Source organism: Choristoneura fumiferana, chromosome 4, assembly GCF_025370935.1.
Source record: "Choristoneura fumiferana chromosome 4, NRCan_CFum_1, whole genome shotgun sequence".
NCBI lineage: Eukaryota > Metazoa > Arthropoda > Insecta > Lepidoptera > Tortricidae > Choristoneura > Choristoneura fumiferana.
In genome coordinates this window covers 12,549,478-12,569,095 of record NC_133475.1, presented here as the reverse complement: position 1 = coordinate 12,569,095, position 19,618 = coordinate 12,549,478, and the positions used below count along the sequence as shown (strand labels likewise).

The 19,618-nt window shown below is 43.0% G+C and overlaps 1 protein-coding gene across 1 annotated transcript in view; it reads right to left on the bottom strand.

Moving 5' to 3' along the window:
• drpr (multiple EGF like domains draper) overlaps positions 1-19,618 on the bottom strand; it is a gene marked incomplete in the record, with an annotated part of 57,111 nt that overhangs the window by 3,108 nt on the left and 34,385 nt on the right. Inside the window, 7 exon segments of the mRNA XM_074086986.1 lie at positions 1,454-1,582; positions 2,951-3,124; positions 10,000-10,161; positions 11,969-12,136; positions 12,697-12,873; positions 14,113-14,268; positions 15,297-15,503. Coding sequence (XP_073943087.1) covers positions 1,454-1,582; positions 2,951-3,124; positions 10,000-10,161; positions 11,969-12,136; positions 12,697-12,873; positions 14,113-14,268; positions 15,297-15,503 — 1,173 coding nt within the window.

The window sequence follows — 19,618 nt, the reverse complement described above, 5'->3', positions numbered from 1 at the left end:
TAAGTTACAAAATCTACATAGATAGTAGTGGTGTGGAGTGAACGTTTTTGTTAAGCAGCTCGGAGTGTGAGTAAAGCGGGAATCGGGCATTTCTTTGGATGGATTTGGATTTGCGATACTTGACTGGTCACATAAAAAATTAACACAAGCCGTTGGGAATCGAATTGTTGCGGTGCCGCGTCACTGGCAGATAGCGCAATAAATATAATATTTTTTTCTAAGGATTTCGTATAGTGTACTGAATCTTCCAAGTTTAGGTATATTTTATACCTTAGGCTGCTATTTACTCTTAAACTACTAATAATTCTCAAGCAATCTCGTTTTCAATGAAAATTTGCACTTTAAAGTTGAATATTTCACAAACAGATCACTGAATAGAAAAATTGTCTTAGCAACTCCGCAATGGTTTTAAAAGACCCATTCAACGATACCCCACAATATGGGATTAGTCGAGAGAAAAAAATCACTCCCACTTTACGTCCATAGGTACCCTAAAACTAAAAAGGAGGATGTTATCAATTCGGTTGTATTTTTTATGTTTGTTACCGCAGAACTCCGTCTTTTATGATTCGATTTGAAAATGTTTTTAGTTCGTTTTGAAATGCCTTCAATTAGGTCCCATAAGCACCAAATCAGGATCTGATGGTTGGATCCTAAGGAAATCGAGGGAACTCTTCAATTATTGTAGGGACACCTATGGTAATTTGGATATATTTTAGTAGTAACTCGTGCATTTGCTCTTGAAAATCATCATTTGGTGAAGTGGAACTGATGATGAAGACCACATTTGACCAATAGAGCTACTACTCAACAACAAGTGCTTCAGTGAGGGTTAAATTTCAATTAATTTAACACAATTGCTAAGCAATTTCTGCTCATCGTAATGCATATGCTGAGTGGGGCCCAATTTATACTATTCGATGTTTTTTTTTAATTATTATTTCATCCTAACGTGTTTTTTCTGTGTATCGAATATGTGTAAATAAATGTCTCTCTCTCTCTCTCTCTCTATCTCTCTATCTCTCTCATATGGTGAAATGGAACGGGTGGTGAAACTGGTGAAGCACCAGGACGCCTCAATAATTTTTAACGTTTCTGCACCGGAAAAAACAATCTTTCGTAAAAGATGACGAGCAGTTGACATTGAACAATTGTATCTTAGATAATTTACACTAAAAAGCGTGAAAAAAATTATAATTTAAAATTTAACCGACTACAAAAAAAAACATGAAAATAACTATCTACGATTCTGAAGTTAGTGCCTCAGCACAAGCCAGCAGGAGTGATTGAAGCTCTATATATAGTATGTAGTTGAGGTATATAGGTCCACTCCAGCTGGCTCGTACTGAGGCACCGACTTCAGACTAGTAGAAAATAATTTTCATGGTTTTTTGTAGTCAGTTTAATTTTTTGTTATATTTTTTCATTTATTTATTTAAAACAGTTGAGTTACCGTATCCCTCCTTGTGTTTGATTTCGTCGTAAACGTGGTCGAGCTTGGTCTCGTCATCGATGCAGTGGTATAGATTTGGGTTGGTAGCGTCCGCGTCCTTGTTCTTCATACACGAGAGCGGGTCGTAAGCTGCACGCAAAACAAGGGAATTGCATTATATTTTATGTTTAACCTCCGAAGAAAAACGAACGGGTTTTCCAAATGAAATGTTTATGTGTTTCTCAATCTGATGACCCGATCCGGACAAAGTTTTTTTAATTAGAATGTTAAGTTAGCCGTGATAGTTCTTAGCAAAGGTTTGGCAAAATCGGTTCGCATGTTTTTGAGATAATTTCGAGACATTTTGTAGTTTTAATGGCCGAAGTCAAGATTTTTTACAGTTTTCTATTCTATTATAGTTATACACAGTAAATATAACAACATCTACCGCGCCGAACGACACAAATATTGGTCTAGAACGAAACATTATCGAGGTGTCGTGCTCTCAGTTTACATATATTTGATGAAATCTATTTCGGCAAGGTGCGTTTATAAATAAATATCCCAGGACACTTGACACCAATTGACCTAGTCCCAAACTAAGCAAAGCTTGTATGTACTATGTATACTAGGCAACGGATAAACATACTAATATAGATAAATACATACTTAAATACATATTAAACATCCAAGACCCGAGAACAAACATTTGTATTATTCATACAAATATCTGCCCCGGCCGGGAATCGAACCGAGAACCTTAAGCGTCGTAGTCAGGTTCTCTAACCACTTGGCCATCCGGTCGACGTCAATAAGTATCATAGTTTATGTTATTCTGAACAGTCGATGCAATAAAAAAAAAAACACGAGTTCAAAACCTCTATTTCGAAACACGAACGAGAATTTCGCGTGTAGGCAATCTAGTAAAATCCCAGATAGTATATTTATTGTCTGTAAAGTCAGTAGAGTATTGAAAAGAAAATAATTCATCGGTGTTTAATTGCCTATAAATGCCTTATTAGTACGACGGGGTGTCAGACTTAATTAATATACGGACAGCTGTATGTTAATGATCTGTCTCGCGCCGTATAAATAAATTAAATTACTATATTGTAATCATAGTGGATTAATGCAGTACCTTAGAACCAAAAATAAAATTATTTACAAAGCGTCTGTTTGACGTCACTAACAGTACAAAAATAACATTTCAACTGTCAATAATTCAGCAATTTATATCAGCCGTGTCTTTACTTAAGATATCCTAATAGATCGCGACGTATGCAGCATCATCACATAATCTTTATTCCACTATTAGCTTTTGCCCGCGATTTCGTCCGCTATTTCTCCAATTTTCTCTGCATACGAACCTTCCTCGGACTTAAAAAAAGATTGAAAAAAAAAAGTCAGATTGGTCCCGGCTTTGTCGAGCTTTGCGCAGCAACAAATTTACATATTAATTTTTATTTTAATAGCAGACAAATTTTACTGACGAGCCATTAGTGATGATCGTCGACTTACTGTCAGAGGAGCCAGTTGCCCTGTTCCTGAGCATTTCCACAGTGGTGTTGTTGAGTTTGCTGCCAACGCCAAAGTTGTTGTGTATGTGATTGGCGTTGTTGAGTAACGTCGTGGAGTCGTCGCCGCGTGTCGAGCCTTGGAACGAGTACACCGGGTTGTCGAAGTGTTGTTGCTCTGTGAACAATGTAACATGCCGTATTGTACTAAAACTACCTTGATAACAACACAGTCCTTTCTATTAAATTATATTTTACCGGATAACTCACGCCTTAAATCAAGTTTAGCTCGACATGAGCGCGTGTTGCAGCAGCCGCCGAGTCGCGTTGGTCCTAAGAGGAATACGAATAATCCCGAAACATATTGAGCTAAAATCTATGCACAGCTAAGAAGTGAGTTATTCGGTAAAATATAATTTAATATGACTGAGTCTCACGGCAGATTCATGTTCAAAACACTCCTTTTTTTGAGGAGTCGTGTAATTCACACGAATTGCTATTGTAACAAAGAAAATAATTGATTATTTTCAGTCAATATTTATATTATAGTCAAAATACCACCAACGGGACTTATCACGCTAACACACACGAGTAATATTTAAGGTTGAAGGTTGATTGTAGTTGTGGTAGTTCCTATATCGGATAGACGAAAAGAACAATAGCTGAGAGGGTCAAGGAACATATTGCAGCTGTTAAAAATCGCCAGGTAAATAAGTCAGCCATAGCCGAGCATTTGTTGGAGTCAGGACCAAACCGCTGGATTGAGCTTCACAATCCCAAAATTCTGTCCACGGAACGTCATTTCTACTCAAGGATGGTACGTAAAGCAGTTGAAATAAAAAAGCATAAAAATTTCAACCGGGACGATGGATATAAGCTTTCATCTTCGTGGAATCCAGTCATTAATAAGTGTCGGCGTCGGGATGAATGTTCGGAGAAACGATCGGACGTTGTTAGTGTTGTGTGTCGGTGTGATGGGGTGACAAATAAAAATTACCAAGTGCGGGTAGATCGTGATACGAGTGCCGGTACTATTAGTGATCAAGTGCGGGTAGTTCGAAGGACTCACGCTGTTAGGCAGACTTATACCCCACACTACAGTCTACTCGTAACCACGGCCACTGCAATGTTGCCGAAACGTCGAGGTAAATATTACTCGTGTGTGTTAGCGTGATAAGTCCCGTTGGTGGTATTTTGACTAAGAGTGAAAAATCACGAATGTTTAAAACGTTATAATATTTATATTATTTATTGGCGTATCTACCTACTTCTGTGTTAATCTCCTAAAGCTAAACATTCAATAACTACAACATTTATCCTCTGTTTCTTAAGTTTCCTATCATCTTATATGACAGATATCTGTCATGCTATCTTTATTTATTTTGTTCAATTAAATAGAGACGGCATCACCGATGTCTGTCACATAAAAATACAACGCAATTAATATGTATACAATAGGATAAGTCCGCCTTTGTACTTAACACATCTTTTATTTATGTAACCTTTTTGTTTTTCCTTTTTGTACAATAAAGAGTATAAACAAACAAACAATGAAATAAAAGTATTTTTATCAATTTTTACGTATACTACTATAGTATTGTAATATGCAATTTGATCTCAAAAGAATTAGTTTTTAGAACTTTGCAATTATCCATCATAAAAAATATTTTATGTCTTTCCCAGAACCTCAAACTATCTTCATACCAAATTTTATCTTAATCGGTTCATTGGTTTAGGCGCGAAGCGAGGTAACAGACAGACAGTGACTTTGCATTTATAATATTAGTAAAGATTAAATACATAAATTTATGAAAATTCAGTACTGAAATAGTTTTTTCATACATAATATGTAGTGAGTATTCCTATTGATTTTTACAAAAACAACTTTTATGCCTCTTTTTTTGTTTTGAACAAATGTTTAACGAGAACGGCTGTGTAAGCTAATTACTTTGAGAAGATTAAACACAAGATATATTGTTAAGCATAAATTAAATCGTTACTGAATATGTTGAAGGCTTATTTTGTTAATTTTGCGTTGTATTTTTTGTCCCAGTTGTTTTTTATATGGGGTTTCTGTTTGTACATGTTAAAAGTAACCAATAGTCGTATAACATAATATATAAAATTAGACGTGACGTGGACAAATTAAGATTTTCCTGTTATTATAAGTGGCAGTAGATTAAATTATTTACCCAAAACCAAAACACGTCTTTTCGAACGTGAACTAAGAGCTAGTATGTTTAAAAGACTGTTGGCTGTCTCTTTCGGGTTTTATGGATGAAATATGCTGGATTTATTTAACGATATCGTGTAAGTACAGGCTAAAGGCGATCTAGGTATTCAGCTAAGATACTCGTAACTAAAGTCTAACATCTGGTAGCATGGTCAACGGTAGTGCTGCTCTGAAGATGAAGTCGGGTTGAGTTCGAAACGCGTCAGTGTTGTGTGGTGGTCATGATAGTTGAGTTTGTGTGACTTGTGTGTGTTCTTACAGTGTGAAATCGGAACTGCATAAACACACATTTGTTGCATAAATTAATGTAGCTATTGTACGGTCTGCGGGTGAGCAAAGTAATATTTCATGAAATAAATCAGGCTAACTCAAGTCTTAAATCGAGTTTAATACGACGTTAAGACGTGAGTTGTCCGGGTTTTACTCGGATTTCACTAAATATAAGTGAATCTTATGGTAGTTTCTTTTTAACTTACATACAGCTAGGCTGCACTACAGCTAAACCGCCGCGGTTTTTAACCGCGTGTCTTTGTGAAGCAAGCAAACTTAAAGCCACCAGTGCGGCCGCTTGCATTCGTTTACCTGATTCACAAAGTCACGCGGTTAAGAACCGCGGCGATTTAGCCGTAGTACATCCCTAGACCACAGAGTGTATAAGTATTTGTTGGTTAATCAAATTTTTAAAGTACCTGGTTGCCATGGCAACGTCTCCCGGGTTACTTCTTAAAAGTATAATTTTATGGGGTACAAATCCACTATAAGTTAGGATTTGTGACAGTTTTGGCAATTCATTAATGGCTCATCTTCTAAGCATGCTTTTAGGATGGAATTATGGGGACAGAATAAGGGGCTGTTTCACCATCCATTGATTAGTGTTAACTGACTGTAAATGTGATGCCGTCTCCGTCTATTCGAACAAAACGAATAGAGACGGCATCAGATTTAACCGTCAGTTAACACTAATCAATGGATGGTGAAACTGCCCCTAAGTGTGGTTTTACAGTGACCCTTTCGCCAGCGCGGTTGCTAAGCGCGGCCTGTAAAACTATGTAAACGATCAAACGAAACGAATGTTTAACTATGTAACGATCTAAGAGACGCAAAGCTCGAGGCCCGCGACGCTTACCAACCGCGCTGGCGAAAGCGTCACCATATAACCTAACCAACAAGCAGTTGGAAAACCTCCAACTTTGTCACTTCAAAGTTCAATATCTCCAAAACGGCTACACCGATTTTGATGGAACATGTTTAGGAACCATTGCTAGAAAACCTGATACCAAATAAAAAAAACGCATTCAAAACGGTCCACCCTACGGTGCCACAGACAGACACACATAGCGTTCAAACTTATAACACCCCTCTTTTTGCATCGGGGGTTCAAAACCACACTAACAACATTGAAAAGTAGATTGACCCCGGTCAGTACCGGGCTGCGAAGCGGGGTTGGCCGTGTAGTGCACGTGTGCCATCTGCCGCTTCAGGTTGTGCCCGCGCTTGCAGTAGTAGATTGACCCCTGTGTACTGACCGGGCTGCGAGGCGGGGTTGGCCGTGTAGTGCACGTGCGCCATCTGCCGCTTCAGGTTGTGCCCGCGCTTGCGGTAGTAGATTGACCCCTGTGTACTGACCGGGCTGCGAGGCGGGGTTGGCCGTGTAGTGCACGTGCGCCATCTGCCGCTTCAGGTTGTGCCCGCGCTTGCGGTAGTAGATTGACCCTGTGTACTGACCGGGCTGCGAGGCGGGGTTGGCCGTGTAGTGCACGTGCGCCATCTGCCGCTTCAGGTTGTGCCCGCGCTTGCAGTAGTAGATTGACCCCTGTGTACTGACCGGGCTGCGAGCGGGGTTGGCCGTGTAGTGCACGTGCGCCATCTGCCGCTTCAGGTTGTGCCCGCGCTTGCAGTAGTAGATTGACCCCTGTGTACTGACCGGGCTGCGAGGCGGGGTTGGCCGTGTAGTGCACGTGCGCCATCTGCCGCTTCAGGTTGTGCCCGCGCTTGCGGTAGTAGATTGACCCCTGTGTACTGACCGGGCTGCGAGGCGGGGTTGGCCGTGTAGTGCACGTGCGCCATCTGCCGCTTCAGGTTGTGCCCGCGCTTGCGGTAGTAGATTGACCCCTGTGTACTGACCGGGCTGCGAGGCGGGGTTGGCCGTGTAGTGCACGTGCGCCATCTCCGCTTCAGGTTGTGCCCGCGCTTGCAGTAGTAGATTGACCCCTGTGTACTGACCGGGCTGCGAGGCGGGGTTGGCCGTGTAGTGCACGTGCGCCATCTGCCGCTTCAGGTTGTGCCCGCGCTTGCGGTAGTAGATTGACCCCTGTGTACTGACCGGGCTGCGAGGCGGGGTTGGCCGTGTAGTGCACGTGCGCCATCTGCCGCTTCAGGTTGTGCCCGCGCTTGCGGTAGTAGATTGACCCCTGTGTACTGACCGGGCTGCGAGGCGGGGTTGGCCGTGTAGTGCACGTGCGCCATCTCCCGCTTCAGGTTGTGCCCGCGCTTGCGGTAGTAGATTGACCCCTGTGTACTGACCGGGCTGCGAGGCGGGGTTGGCCGTGTAGTGCACGTGCGCCATCTGCCGCTTCAGGTTGTGCCCGCGCTTGCGGTAGTAGATTGACCCCTGTGTACTGACCGGGCTGCGAGGCGGGGTTGGCCGTGTAGTGCACGTGCGCCATCTGCCGCTTCAGGTTGTGCCCGCGCTTGCGGTAGTAGATTGACCCCTGTGTACTGACCGGGCTGCGAGGCGGGGTTGGCCGTGTAGTGCACGTGCGCCATCTGCCGCTTCAGGTTGTGCCCGCGCTTGCGGTAGTAGATTGACCCCTGTGTACTGACCGGGCTGCGAGGCGGGGTTGGCCGTGTAGTGCACGTGCGCCATCTGCCGCTTCAGGTTGTGCCCGCGCTTGCGGTAGTAGATTGACCCCTGTGTACTGACCGGGCTGCGAGGCGGGGTTGGCCGTGTAGTGCACGTGCGCCATCTGCCGCTTCAGGTTGTGCCCGCGCTTGCGGTAGTAGATTGACCCCTGTGTACTGACCGGGCTGCGAGGCGGGGTTGGCCGTGTAGTGCACGTGCGCCATCTGCCGCTTCAGGTTGTGCCCGCGCTTGCGGTAGTAGATTGACCCCTGTGTACTGACCGGGCTGCGAGGCGGGGTTGGCCGTGTAGTGCACGTGCGCCATCTGCCGCTTCAGGTTGTGCCCGCGCTTGCGGTAGTAGATTGACCCCTGTGTACTGACCGGGCTGCGAGGCGGGGTTGGCCGTGTAGTGCACGTGCGCCATCTCCCGCTTCAGGTTGTGCCCGCGCTTGCGGTAGTAGATTGACCCCTGTGTACTGACCGGGCTGCGAGGCGGGTTGGCCGTGTAGTGCACGTGCGCCATCTCCGCTTCAGGTTGTGCCCGCGCTTGCGGTAGTAGATTGACCCCTGTGTACTGACCGGGCTGCGAGGCGGGGTTGGCCGTGTAGTGCACGTGCGCCATCTCCCGCTTCAGGTTGTGCCCGCGCTTGCGGTAGTAGATTGACCCCTGTGTACTGACCGGGCTGCGAGGCGGGGTTGGCCGTGTAGTGCACGTGCGCCATCTGCCGCTTCAGGTTGTGCCCGCGCTTGCGGTAGTAGATTGACCCCTGTGTACTGACCGGGCTGCGAGGCGGGGTTGGCCGTGTAGTGCACGTGCGCCATCTCCGCTTCAGGTTGTGCCCGCGCTTGCGGTAGTAGATTGACCCCTGTGTACTGACCGGGCTGCGAGGCGGGGTTGGCCGTGTAGTGCACGTGCGCCATCTGCCGCTTCAGGTTGTGCCCGCGCTTGCGGTAGTAGATTGACCCCTGTGTACTGACCGGGCTGCGAGGCGGGGTTGGCCGTGTAGTGCACGTGCGCCATCTCCCGCTTCAGGTTGTGCCCGCGCTTGCGGTAGTAGATTGACCCCTGTGTACTGACCGGGCTGCGAGGCGGGGTTGGCCGTGTAGTGCACGTGCGCCATCTCCCGCTTCAGGTTGTGCCCGCGCTTGCGGTAGTAGATTGACCCCTGTGTACTGACCGGGCTGCGAGGCGGGGTTGGCCGTGTAGTGCACGTGCGCCATCTCCCGCTTCAGGTTGTGCCCGCGCTTGCGGTAGTAGATTGACCCCTGTGTACTGACCGGGCTGCGAGGCGGGGTTGGCCGTGTAGTGCACGTGCGCCATCTCCCGCTTCAGGTTGTGCCCGCGCTTGCGGTAGTAGATTGACCCCTGTGTACTGACCGGGCTGCGAGGCGGGGTTGGCCGTGTAGTGCACGTGCGCCATCTCCCGCTTCAGGTTGTGCCCGCGCTTGCGGTAGTAGATTGACCCCTGTGTACTGACCGGGCTGCGAGGCGGGGTTGGCCGTGTAGTGCACGTGCGCCATCTCCCGCTTCAGGTTGTGCCCGCGCTTGCGGTAGTAGATTGACCCCTGTGTACTGACCGGGCTGCGAGGCGGGGTTGGCCGTGTAGTGCACGTGCGCCATCTCCCGCTTCAGGTTGTGCCCGCGCTTGCGGTAGTAGATTGACCCCTGTGTACTGACCGGGCTGCGAGGCGGGGTTGGCCGTGTAGTGCACGTGCGCCATCTCCCGCTTCAGGTTGTGCCCGCGCTTGCGGTAGTAGATTGACCCCTGTGTACTGACCGGGCTGCGAGGCGGGGTTGGCCGTGTAGTGCACGTGCGCCATCTCCCGCTTCAGGTTGTGCCCGCGCTTGCGGTAGTAGATTGACCCCTGTGTACTGACCGGGCTGCGAGGCGGGGTTGGCCGTGTAGTGCACGTGCGCCATCTCCCGCTTCAGGTTGTGCCCGCGCTTGCGGTAGTAGATTGACCCCTGTGTACTGACCGGGCTGCGAGGCGGGGTTGGCCGTGTAGTGCACGTGCGCCATCTCCCGCTTCAGGTTGTGCACGCGCTTGCGGTAGTAGAGCAGCACGAGCACTACCGCCGCCACGCACAGCAGCACCAGCACCACTAGCGCCGCCGACAGCCCCGCATGCGACTCGCCCACTGGAACAACACCCCACAACAACCTATATTACCAGTGCCTTTACTGCCTAACACATCCTATTGCTTTCACCATCTCATTCTGTCACCATCTTACACAGTTAGACAGAAATAAATCCTTCCTACTAATATTATAAATGTGAAAGTTTGTGAGTGGATGAGTATGTTTGTTACTTCTTCACGCTGAAACGGCTGGATGAATTTAGACGAAATTTGGCAAAAAGTTACTTCATAACCTGGATTTAAACATAGAATACTTTTTATCCCGATATTACCACGGGATAAAATCTCGAAATAACAACCGCTGGGTTTAGTCATGATATTTGGCATGGGTGTTTTAATTTAACGACGGCGAAAACCACGATGTAATTTTAGAGAATTCCCACGAGAATTTAATAAAATCCCAGAATTCCAATTCAACTGCTATATCTAATGATTTACGCGTGCGAAGCTACACTGCTGCACTAGTAGGTAATTAATGCGATAGCAAGCGTCCGCGCGTCAGACAATACGGCCTCAGGATCCTGTACCACAAAAGTTAGAAGTGCACTTTTTTATGAGGAAGTCAACAATTACGTCGATTTGCAGCACTTGTATTTTTTGTGTACAGGAACCTGGCCATTATCAATGACTAAGGTTCGAAATAGTACACTGTGTCTCTATGACTATAGGAAGGTAAATAAGGAATTACGAAACGGAGTCTTTTTAACAGAATCTCCTTCGTAATAGACTCTATTTAAAAGCCCAAAGTCGAAACTGAGACCGCATGACCGTGTGGCATACAATATTTCATCACATTCGTGAGTAAAATTATATATTTGTGAGACAAAAGTACATTGTGTCTTAAGGGTGGTAATTAAAAAGAAAGGTTGAGGGAAGGTTGTTTTGTCTTGGAGTTCTTGTGCATACCCTACTGCAGCATGATCAAACCCTGGATAACATTCTTGGTCCAAGTACACCCTAAGGTAATTGTAATAAGACAAAACATGATATGTCGTTATATTCGTTCTTTCTTCTTGCAAGTTCCAATGCCTAGTTCCGGCTTCATCATCAAATCGAAATTAGAACTAGATTAAAATCGATTTTCAAGGTTTGATTATGTACATATTTAGTTACAAACAAACTTGGTTACAGGTACATCTAATAAAATCTTGTTAAACAAGGTTTAGTACAAAAATAATTATAAAACAAGTACTTGCGGTAAGATAATCCCAGGCAAACATGCAGCGTTGTATGACCCCACGAAGAAGTCCATTAAAAAACCGTTCATTCGTTTTTTATTTAGCACGTACAAAACGAGACGCTTTTAATCGAGCACTTTGGGTTTTTGATTTAGATTGAGCGGTGGGTGGTAAGTCGAATCGCACTTAAATTAGCACCAACAGCGGGTTTTAGCGTGACGCTTTATAATCTCACACGGAACAGGGTCTTACGGTGAGATTTTAAGCTTTATTGCAGGGACAGCGAACGAATGGCATGGCATGCCAATTGCAGCGGGCCAAAAAAAATTGAAAACGGCACTAAATATCGAATGTCAAATTATTATTGTCAGATTGCTATTACATACAATACAATGGCTCTTTAATAAAGAGTCTTATTGTACATTAACATTAAAATAATAGGCAATACAGAAAACAGGTAAGTACACAGAGAAAAAATGACAAAGCAAGCTGTCAAGGTTATCGCTTCAGAGCAACCTATTTCAACAGAAGGGAGCAAGTACTATTGTTTACTTTTTAATAAAAAAATGGCATTGTCGGCAATAAAGATTCGCTATCCCTGCTATAGTGTAGGGGCGTAGTTTGGTTACCGCTGGCGGGGTCGAAGACGATGGCGTCGCTGGCATGCGCGTCGCAGCGTTCGCCGATGAAGCCGCGGCGGCACGCGCAGCCGCGCACCGGGTGGCACACCCACTCGCCCTCCAAAGGGCACTTGCACGGCTCCATGCAGTGGTCCCCGAAGTAGCCCTCCGGACAGACTGCCGATACCAATGTTACACGTTAGCACACACTACAAATTAGTCACTAATCAACACTAACACTTTTTTAGTGATGCACGGTTAATTAAATTAAATGTACAATGTATTAATTATTAAAATGAAAACTTCGGACACTACAACTGTCTCTTTTTATTTTAAGTTAGTTTGATATTTAGTTCAAAAAAATATACGTATGTAAGTTGCTAAGTCAGTAATTCTACATGATTTTTAATTCTACACTAGTAATTTGTACTTGTCAGTAGCGCTTCGCGTTCGCCGAAAAAGGAATTAAAAAAAAACGCAACGAGAAACAAAATACAATTGACAAACTTTGAGATACATGTATAAAGGCGAACTTATCCTTTTAAGGGATACCAGTATATGTCACGTTACACGCGAGGCCGTGGCAGTGCCCGGTACGCAGACTATGCCTGATTTATAAATCATGTCTTACGAGAGCTTACGTGATATGAGTTACAGAGTACATTGTCTTGTGAGTGATGGAAAAATAATCCATTGTATTGTATGGAGGATGTATGTCGTGCGGTGTTGGTACTGACACTGGGTGCAGTAGGCGCCGGTGTAGCCGGGCGGGCAGCGGCAGTAGCCGTCGTTGGCGCGGCAGGGCGCCTGGCGCGCGCAGCGGCACGGCGACGAGCAGCCCGCGCCCCACCAGCCCGGCTCGCACGCCGTCTCGCACGCCGCGCCGCGCCAGCCCGGCAGGCACTGGCACGCGCCTGCAACACGACACAAACTATTACCATGCACTGCGTTTTAACGACGAGTTTAATCTTAAGTCTGTATCCACAAATATATAACATAGCTTTCTACATCAGCGCACGCTTAAGCGCCTTTTCTTTAATGCGTGGTTGATTTTAAAAACTTAACCTGCTATAAGTATTTAGCACGCTGTCCCTATGGTTTGAGAAAGGGTGCGCTCGCAGTGCGTGCTAATTCTTAGCCTTAGACTGCATATTTTTTGCCGGCAGTAATAATGTAGTAGCGCACGCCAGGCGGTTTAATTCAGTCTCGACTTGGCAAGGGTAAAGGACCCACAGCCGCAACACACGCTACTATACTTGAAACCATAATTCGTGAGACTAGATTGACAACTCATTTTACACAAGTGTTGCCACAGTCAGGGTAGTGCTATTCGTTGATATTAAAAAAAACATAACGGCATAGGCTTCTAGTAATATTTATCCATTGCTTGCGGTAACAATATCTAAATAGTTTAATAATTTACTTTGCAATGTAAGCGCAAATGCGAACCAACGACAGTTATTTCATTTATTTATTGTTGTTTTGATTGGCCTCACCTTAAATCCGCTTTATCTATTTTATATGTGCATAATATCATTGGCGTCACCATAAGTGCGCTAACCGAGGTAATAGTTTCATTATTCTCTCCACAAGAGACGCCATTTTGTCACCGGTAATGAGTCGCGATTGGCGGGTGCGGGGGCGGGGGGCGGTGCGGGGCATTCGTCGATTTTTCACTTTGAATCGGTTTTTCGAACGATTCATCGTTATGGATCTTAAACCTCTGAAACGATTCACGGATCGGATCGCATGCTCTTGAATCGATCTCACAAAAATCGTATCAAAAATAGATTCAAAATTTGTATTTATTTTGACATTTTTAGTATTAGATCTGACCACACATTAGATTAATCGTTGGAGCCACTTAGTAAACCATTTAGTCCAATCGACACCGAATATCGATATCGGCTACATCACTGACCCTGATACCCTGATAACCCTTTAACTGTCATTGAATTGTCAATCTAGTCTCACAAATTATGGTTTCAACCATAGTTAGACATCCATGGTAGTACTGAAATAAAATTAAGCAAAACGGAAGGGCAATGCGTGGTTATATGCATTTTAGCGTTTTCAGCTATTCTTAAACTGCTGAAGAAATGCTATTCCATCGTTTAAAAATATATATTAAAGGCCGAAAGATCTTTACTAACCCGTAACGTAGTCGCAATCGGCGCCATGTTGGCAGGCGCACTTCTCTTTGCATCCGACGCCGTACGTGCCGAGCGGGCATGGGTACTCGCAGGCCACACCCGTGAATCCGCTCGGGCAGGAATACTTGCCGGTCACCGGGTCACATGTCGAATTTCCTGAGAAGACATAACCAAGGTTATGCTAGCACTTCATATAAAATTCAATTAAATATTGGCGTGATTGAAAGAGATAGCTTGAGCGACGAAGATGATTACAGCGCTACATAATCACGCAATGCTAAATGATGAGCAGGCATTAGAAAAAAAAACTATACTTTATAACGCAATGCACAATGCTAAGGAGCCTCTACAGACGCACTGCAATAAAATCAGATAACACTGCGACCCGACGACAATGTGATGAGTTTATTTATTTGTGTTGATGGGTGTCGGTTTTTGCCCGCTTTAAGGGTATTTCTCGCTTGTAAGTCCGTAGAAGATGACATTCCAGAACAGGAATATCCCAGTAGGTGATCTCGGTATTAGTACATAATAAAGATAAGTTCGTTTTGATTTTAAGGTTTTAGAGTTTTTTGGGACTATGGTATTTAGACATTAGGTTATTTTTAATTTATATGGTAATTTGTGTTTTTGACGGTAAGTTGTACTGTGCAATAGGGTAATTTGAGCTAAGGTTCTAATGCACCGGAAGGGTCACGTCAAGAGAGAATTGATATTGATATTGATTTTATAAACCGTGTATAAATCAGTTACGCGATTATTTTATCCAAATTCCCGTCATCAAAAGCATAACACACCATAACTATGCTGTGCACATACTGCAGTTTGTTATGAAAGCATAAATAGTGTGCTTATGTTTACAATCGCTAGTACCATTGTTCCGCATAGAAAGCTAATGGTTTTCTCGTAACTGGGGTTATTGTGATTGTATCGGCTGGTTAGAACAGTGAAGCAAGAAGTTTCAAAACTTAAACTGTTATAAAATAAACATGATTTAACACTAACGTAGACACGACATCTATTCAGCATGTTTGGAAATGATAATAGTAGAGCGCGGAATCACATGTTAAACTGGAGGTATGATTTGCCACGTTTGTATTTGAGATATTAGCATATTACCAAGGGTCGGCAAAAAATCTATCATTAAAAATGAGGACTTTAGCCCATTTTAATCAATGTGATACCATCAGGGCCATCAGCGCAGCGTTGCGAGCAGCTAGCACCATAGGTTCCCGGCGGGCAGGGCTGCGAGCAGTCCTCGCCGGTCCAGCCGGCGGCGCACACGCACCGGCCGGTCTGCGCATCGCACGACGAGTTGTTCACGCACGGGCAACGCGACGAGCAGTCCGCTCCGTACTGCCCCGGGGCGCACTGCGTCTCGCACCGAATACCTGTTACAATTCAATAAATATGTGGATGATCAAGAACCTTTGGGGAGCCTCTACTCTAAGTGTCAACTAAAAGATCATTGGGGTCAGTATGAAAGGCATTGTGGACGTCCAGCAAGAGACTAAATAAGGGTCATTTAAGACTAGTGTTAGATCATAATAGGCAGTTGTTTGTGCTATTTGTGGCAGCCGGGTTCGTCGACTCCTGTGTGATCTCACGATCTCTTAAGTCCCAAGTAGAAGCTTATATGTATGAACAGTATGAAGTGCTTGCATGACACAACACTGTAGCTTACAGGATATAGCACAAGAGTGTAGCTTAGGTACTTGTGGACGTCCGCAAAAAAATAAATGTGGGTCAAAGACTGGTATTAAGGCATAATAATTGGCAGTTGTTTGTGCTAAATATTGATTATACCAGATTTGTCGAATCCTATCTTATGCGATTAAGCATTCGTAAAAACGTCGCATCTGAAAATGGAACTCTGTATTTATTTCGAGCTCACACGTTGCTTGGTGGCGCAAATAACTGCCAATCACAATAAGACCTGTGATATTGGTAAAAATAATACCCAATAATAGTTATTCATAAATAATAAGAATATGCAGCTTGATCGTACCGTAACAATCAAACCTAATAACGACTATGGCTAGAGGTTAGTAATTGAATAAGCAACTTAAGATGATTTCCTAAATACTCTCAAAATATTCGTAAATTGGTTTAGAAGGGCACGGTCTAAGGTTAAGAAATCAAATCTAAAACCTCGGGTTAGAGTTGACACATGTTACATACTACTTAACTCAGGTATATCAATTAGATATATAATTGGGTTCCCTCCACAGCACAGCATAATTAAACTTATAGAAACCGTAAATAACATTTATGCACGTAAGATTACATATGAAAATAAAAACAGGTCTAGTCTAGAAGAAACTGGCAGTATAAAAGCAAGTTCTTTTAACCTACTGCCTGAGGCTATTTTAAACACGTAGGTACACTTTATAAATTCAATCACAATTACATTTTATTTTTAGTTACATAGAAACCCAGGTCTAAATCTGTTTGTGTGTGTTTTTAAGTTGAAAGTGTCCATATCAAGTCGTCCATATCATCTTATTGTATGATGTACACCACATGTGCAGAAATAAACATTTAATTTTATTGGTTTGTGTTTTCCTGGACTAGTAACCAGAAATAGTAGCACCAAAAATGTTACACTACACTTGAACGAACATGCCAAAAAAAACTTCGCTGCACTTTATGCACAGATGCTCTGAGCTCTACTCAACTTGTTATCTTACTAATGTTATAAATGTTGAAATTTGTGAATTAGAGGACGAATTTGAAAAAGCAATGGGTAACTTTAAACTCTCGACTAGATTAATAAATAGTCTACATTAAGATTGGTTTTTTGGAATCTTTTTGTATTTTTTATTTCAATTCCAAATTTTTACTTTAACGGTCATCCCGTAAAACCTAAATTGAAAATACAAACTGAAATATAGATGCACAGAAAAACCAGAAAAATAAGACCATCACTGGGAATCGAACCCAAGTCCTCGGTATTCCGTACCGCGTGCTATACCGCTACACCACTGATGGTCAACGGTACCGACACGAATTTCCCCTATGCACCTCATATCTCAGCTTGTTTGTTTCTTATTTAGCCACTTAAGCAGTGACGCTAGCGACATCTATGCCGTAGCCCTCATCGAAAAACTTTTTCGGCACTCCATTGAAACTAACCGCTCACCCAGACAAGAGATATCGTTACTAAGCAATCAAATTAAGATATCATAGATGTCGCTAGCGTCACTGCTTAAGTGGCTAAATAAGAAACAAACAAGCTGAGATATGAGGTGCATAGGGGAAATTCGTGTCGGTACCGTTGACCATCAGTGGTGTAGCGGTATAGCGCGCGGTACGGAATACCGAGGACCTGGGTTCGATTCCCAGTGATGGTCTTATTTTTCTGGTTTTTCTGAGCATCTATATTTCAGTTTGTATTTTCAAATAGTCTACACTTTTTTATTGGCAATAAGTATACTAATTCTACACGGACGAAGCCGTAGGTACAAAGTTATAATTTTATCATGTTTTTGTAAAGTTGTTTTGTGAAATGAATTACGACAGTTAAAACAGGAATTATAGGAAAAGAAATAAAGTTGCGCACACATTCATAAACAAGTTTTATTTGTAAGAATAACCTGTTAATTGCAATAGATTACCAAAATACATATTATCTGCCTTCATTCTTCCATCTTCAATGGTTACCCCCCATATGGCCGTACGGCCTGTTAGTACCGATTCCTCGATGTTCAGAACAGCCACAATTGCTTTTGGATTATGAATGTTTAAACTGCTTAGTAATTGATTCGAATGAGCTAAAATTGAATCATAAGATGGTTTTTCATGGACGCTCCAAGATATACATTGGGCCACGGAGGGACCATTAATCAGACCTTTGTTTTTCTCAAGTTGTTTTTTAAATCCCTTATTTTATTTGTATTAATTGTTGTTAAATTATTCCAGGTATTTTTATAATATGATTTCTTTATCTTTAGAGGAACTAATTCATCATTGAGGTCCATAGTCAGTTTCTTATCGATTGTAACTTCAGTTTCATCTTGAAACGGCCCCATAGTATAATCTTCGCCACATTTTGTATCATACACTATTGTAGAACCAAATGCATCTGTTAATGAACATACACAACATAAAACATCTGGTTAGTATAAAACCCTGATGGAATATACGTACCAAGGTTCCTAGGGAGACCTGGATGACAAAAATGATATTGCAATGATACTATTTATATGATGACAAGAAATGACGATGAACATGTTTGGAGTGTTTAAAAAGCATGACGAGCTTCAATGGAACTTTATAATTTATTCAATAGAGCGTATGCTTACTAAGCTAAATTCCAAGTCTTAAATGCAAAAGAAGTTAACGATATCGTATTGTAGTAATTAAATGATTTTGATCAAACCTATCAGTTAACAAGTTAAAATCAAGGAGAATACTAGAACTTATTCATTTCACGAACCAGGTGACTTAGATCTTAAATTTTCGTATCTGATCTCTCCACAATGTATGTAGACCATAACTAAATTTCCGCGATACTAAATGGTACATGTTACTCATTGCATTCGTTTATTTCAAACAATTCCGTGAAATGTTGTTAAGATTAAAATAGTCTTCGTCCTTGATTGACTATGTAACTCATTTTAATTTGCAACAATGAGCAGTATTGTTTAGCTAGGAAACGCTAGGCAAGTTCTCTAAATGAAGTAGCATTAATTAGCGGTGCGCGCCATCTTATCGCGCCAACGTACAAACTAACGAGCCTAATTGCTTGTTCGTTATCAAATTGTAACTAAACTTTCATTTTATTCATTATAGCACACTTGAGTACAGAATGTTACTATTTCCGTATCACATCGGTTTCCGATAATGATCCTTGATCCTTGGTCACTATGTAAACAATGTTTGTCAATGATGTTGTTACTTAGTTTGTTTTCTGAATTAGATATGGAACACTTACGATAAGTAAAAAACGGTTACAGTTAGCTTGTGAGTTATACAATATGTAGTCTAATGTAATTGTAGATGAAATCATAGTAGCAGCATCTCATCACAATGTTCAATGTAGTTGACAAACAAAACATGTATGATTAGAGTTTTAGCTCATATTCGTAAACACAGGTGGCGTAATGACAAGAACCCTATCTTATAGTGATAACTTTGGTAAATTCGCCGTAAATATAGTTTCCTCCGCAAGCAAAAAAATATTATAATGCAAGTACGTTTTGATTATAAAAAGAAGCAACCTGTAAAGAAACAACGCTGTAACCTCGTGTAAACTATCGTAAACCACAAGACGTACTGTCCTTGAAAATTGAAATGCTTCATTGCTTACGTAAGTATTATTTGCTTTGGGATCTTCGTTACAGGCATTGTTTACTTTCACGCCAAGAGTGCAACGGTGCATACTTAAGATAGCAAGCCACGGCATGGAAACAGTACTGTAAAGATCTATAACATAACCATTTTCGTAATACTGACCTCTCCAGCTGCTTTCGCAGATACACTGTCCGTGATGTGGTGACAGCCG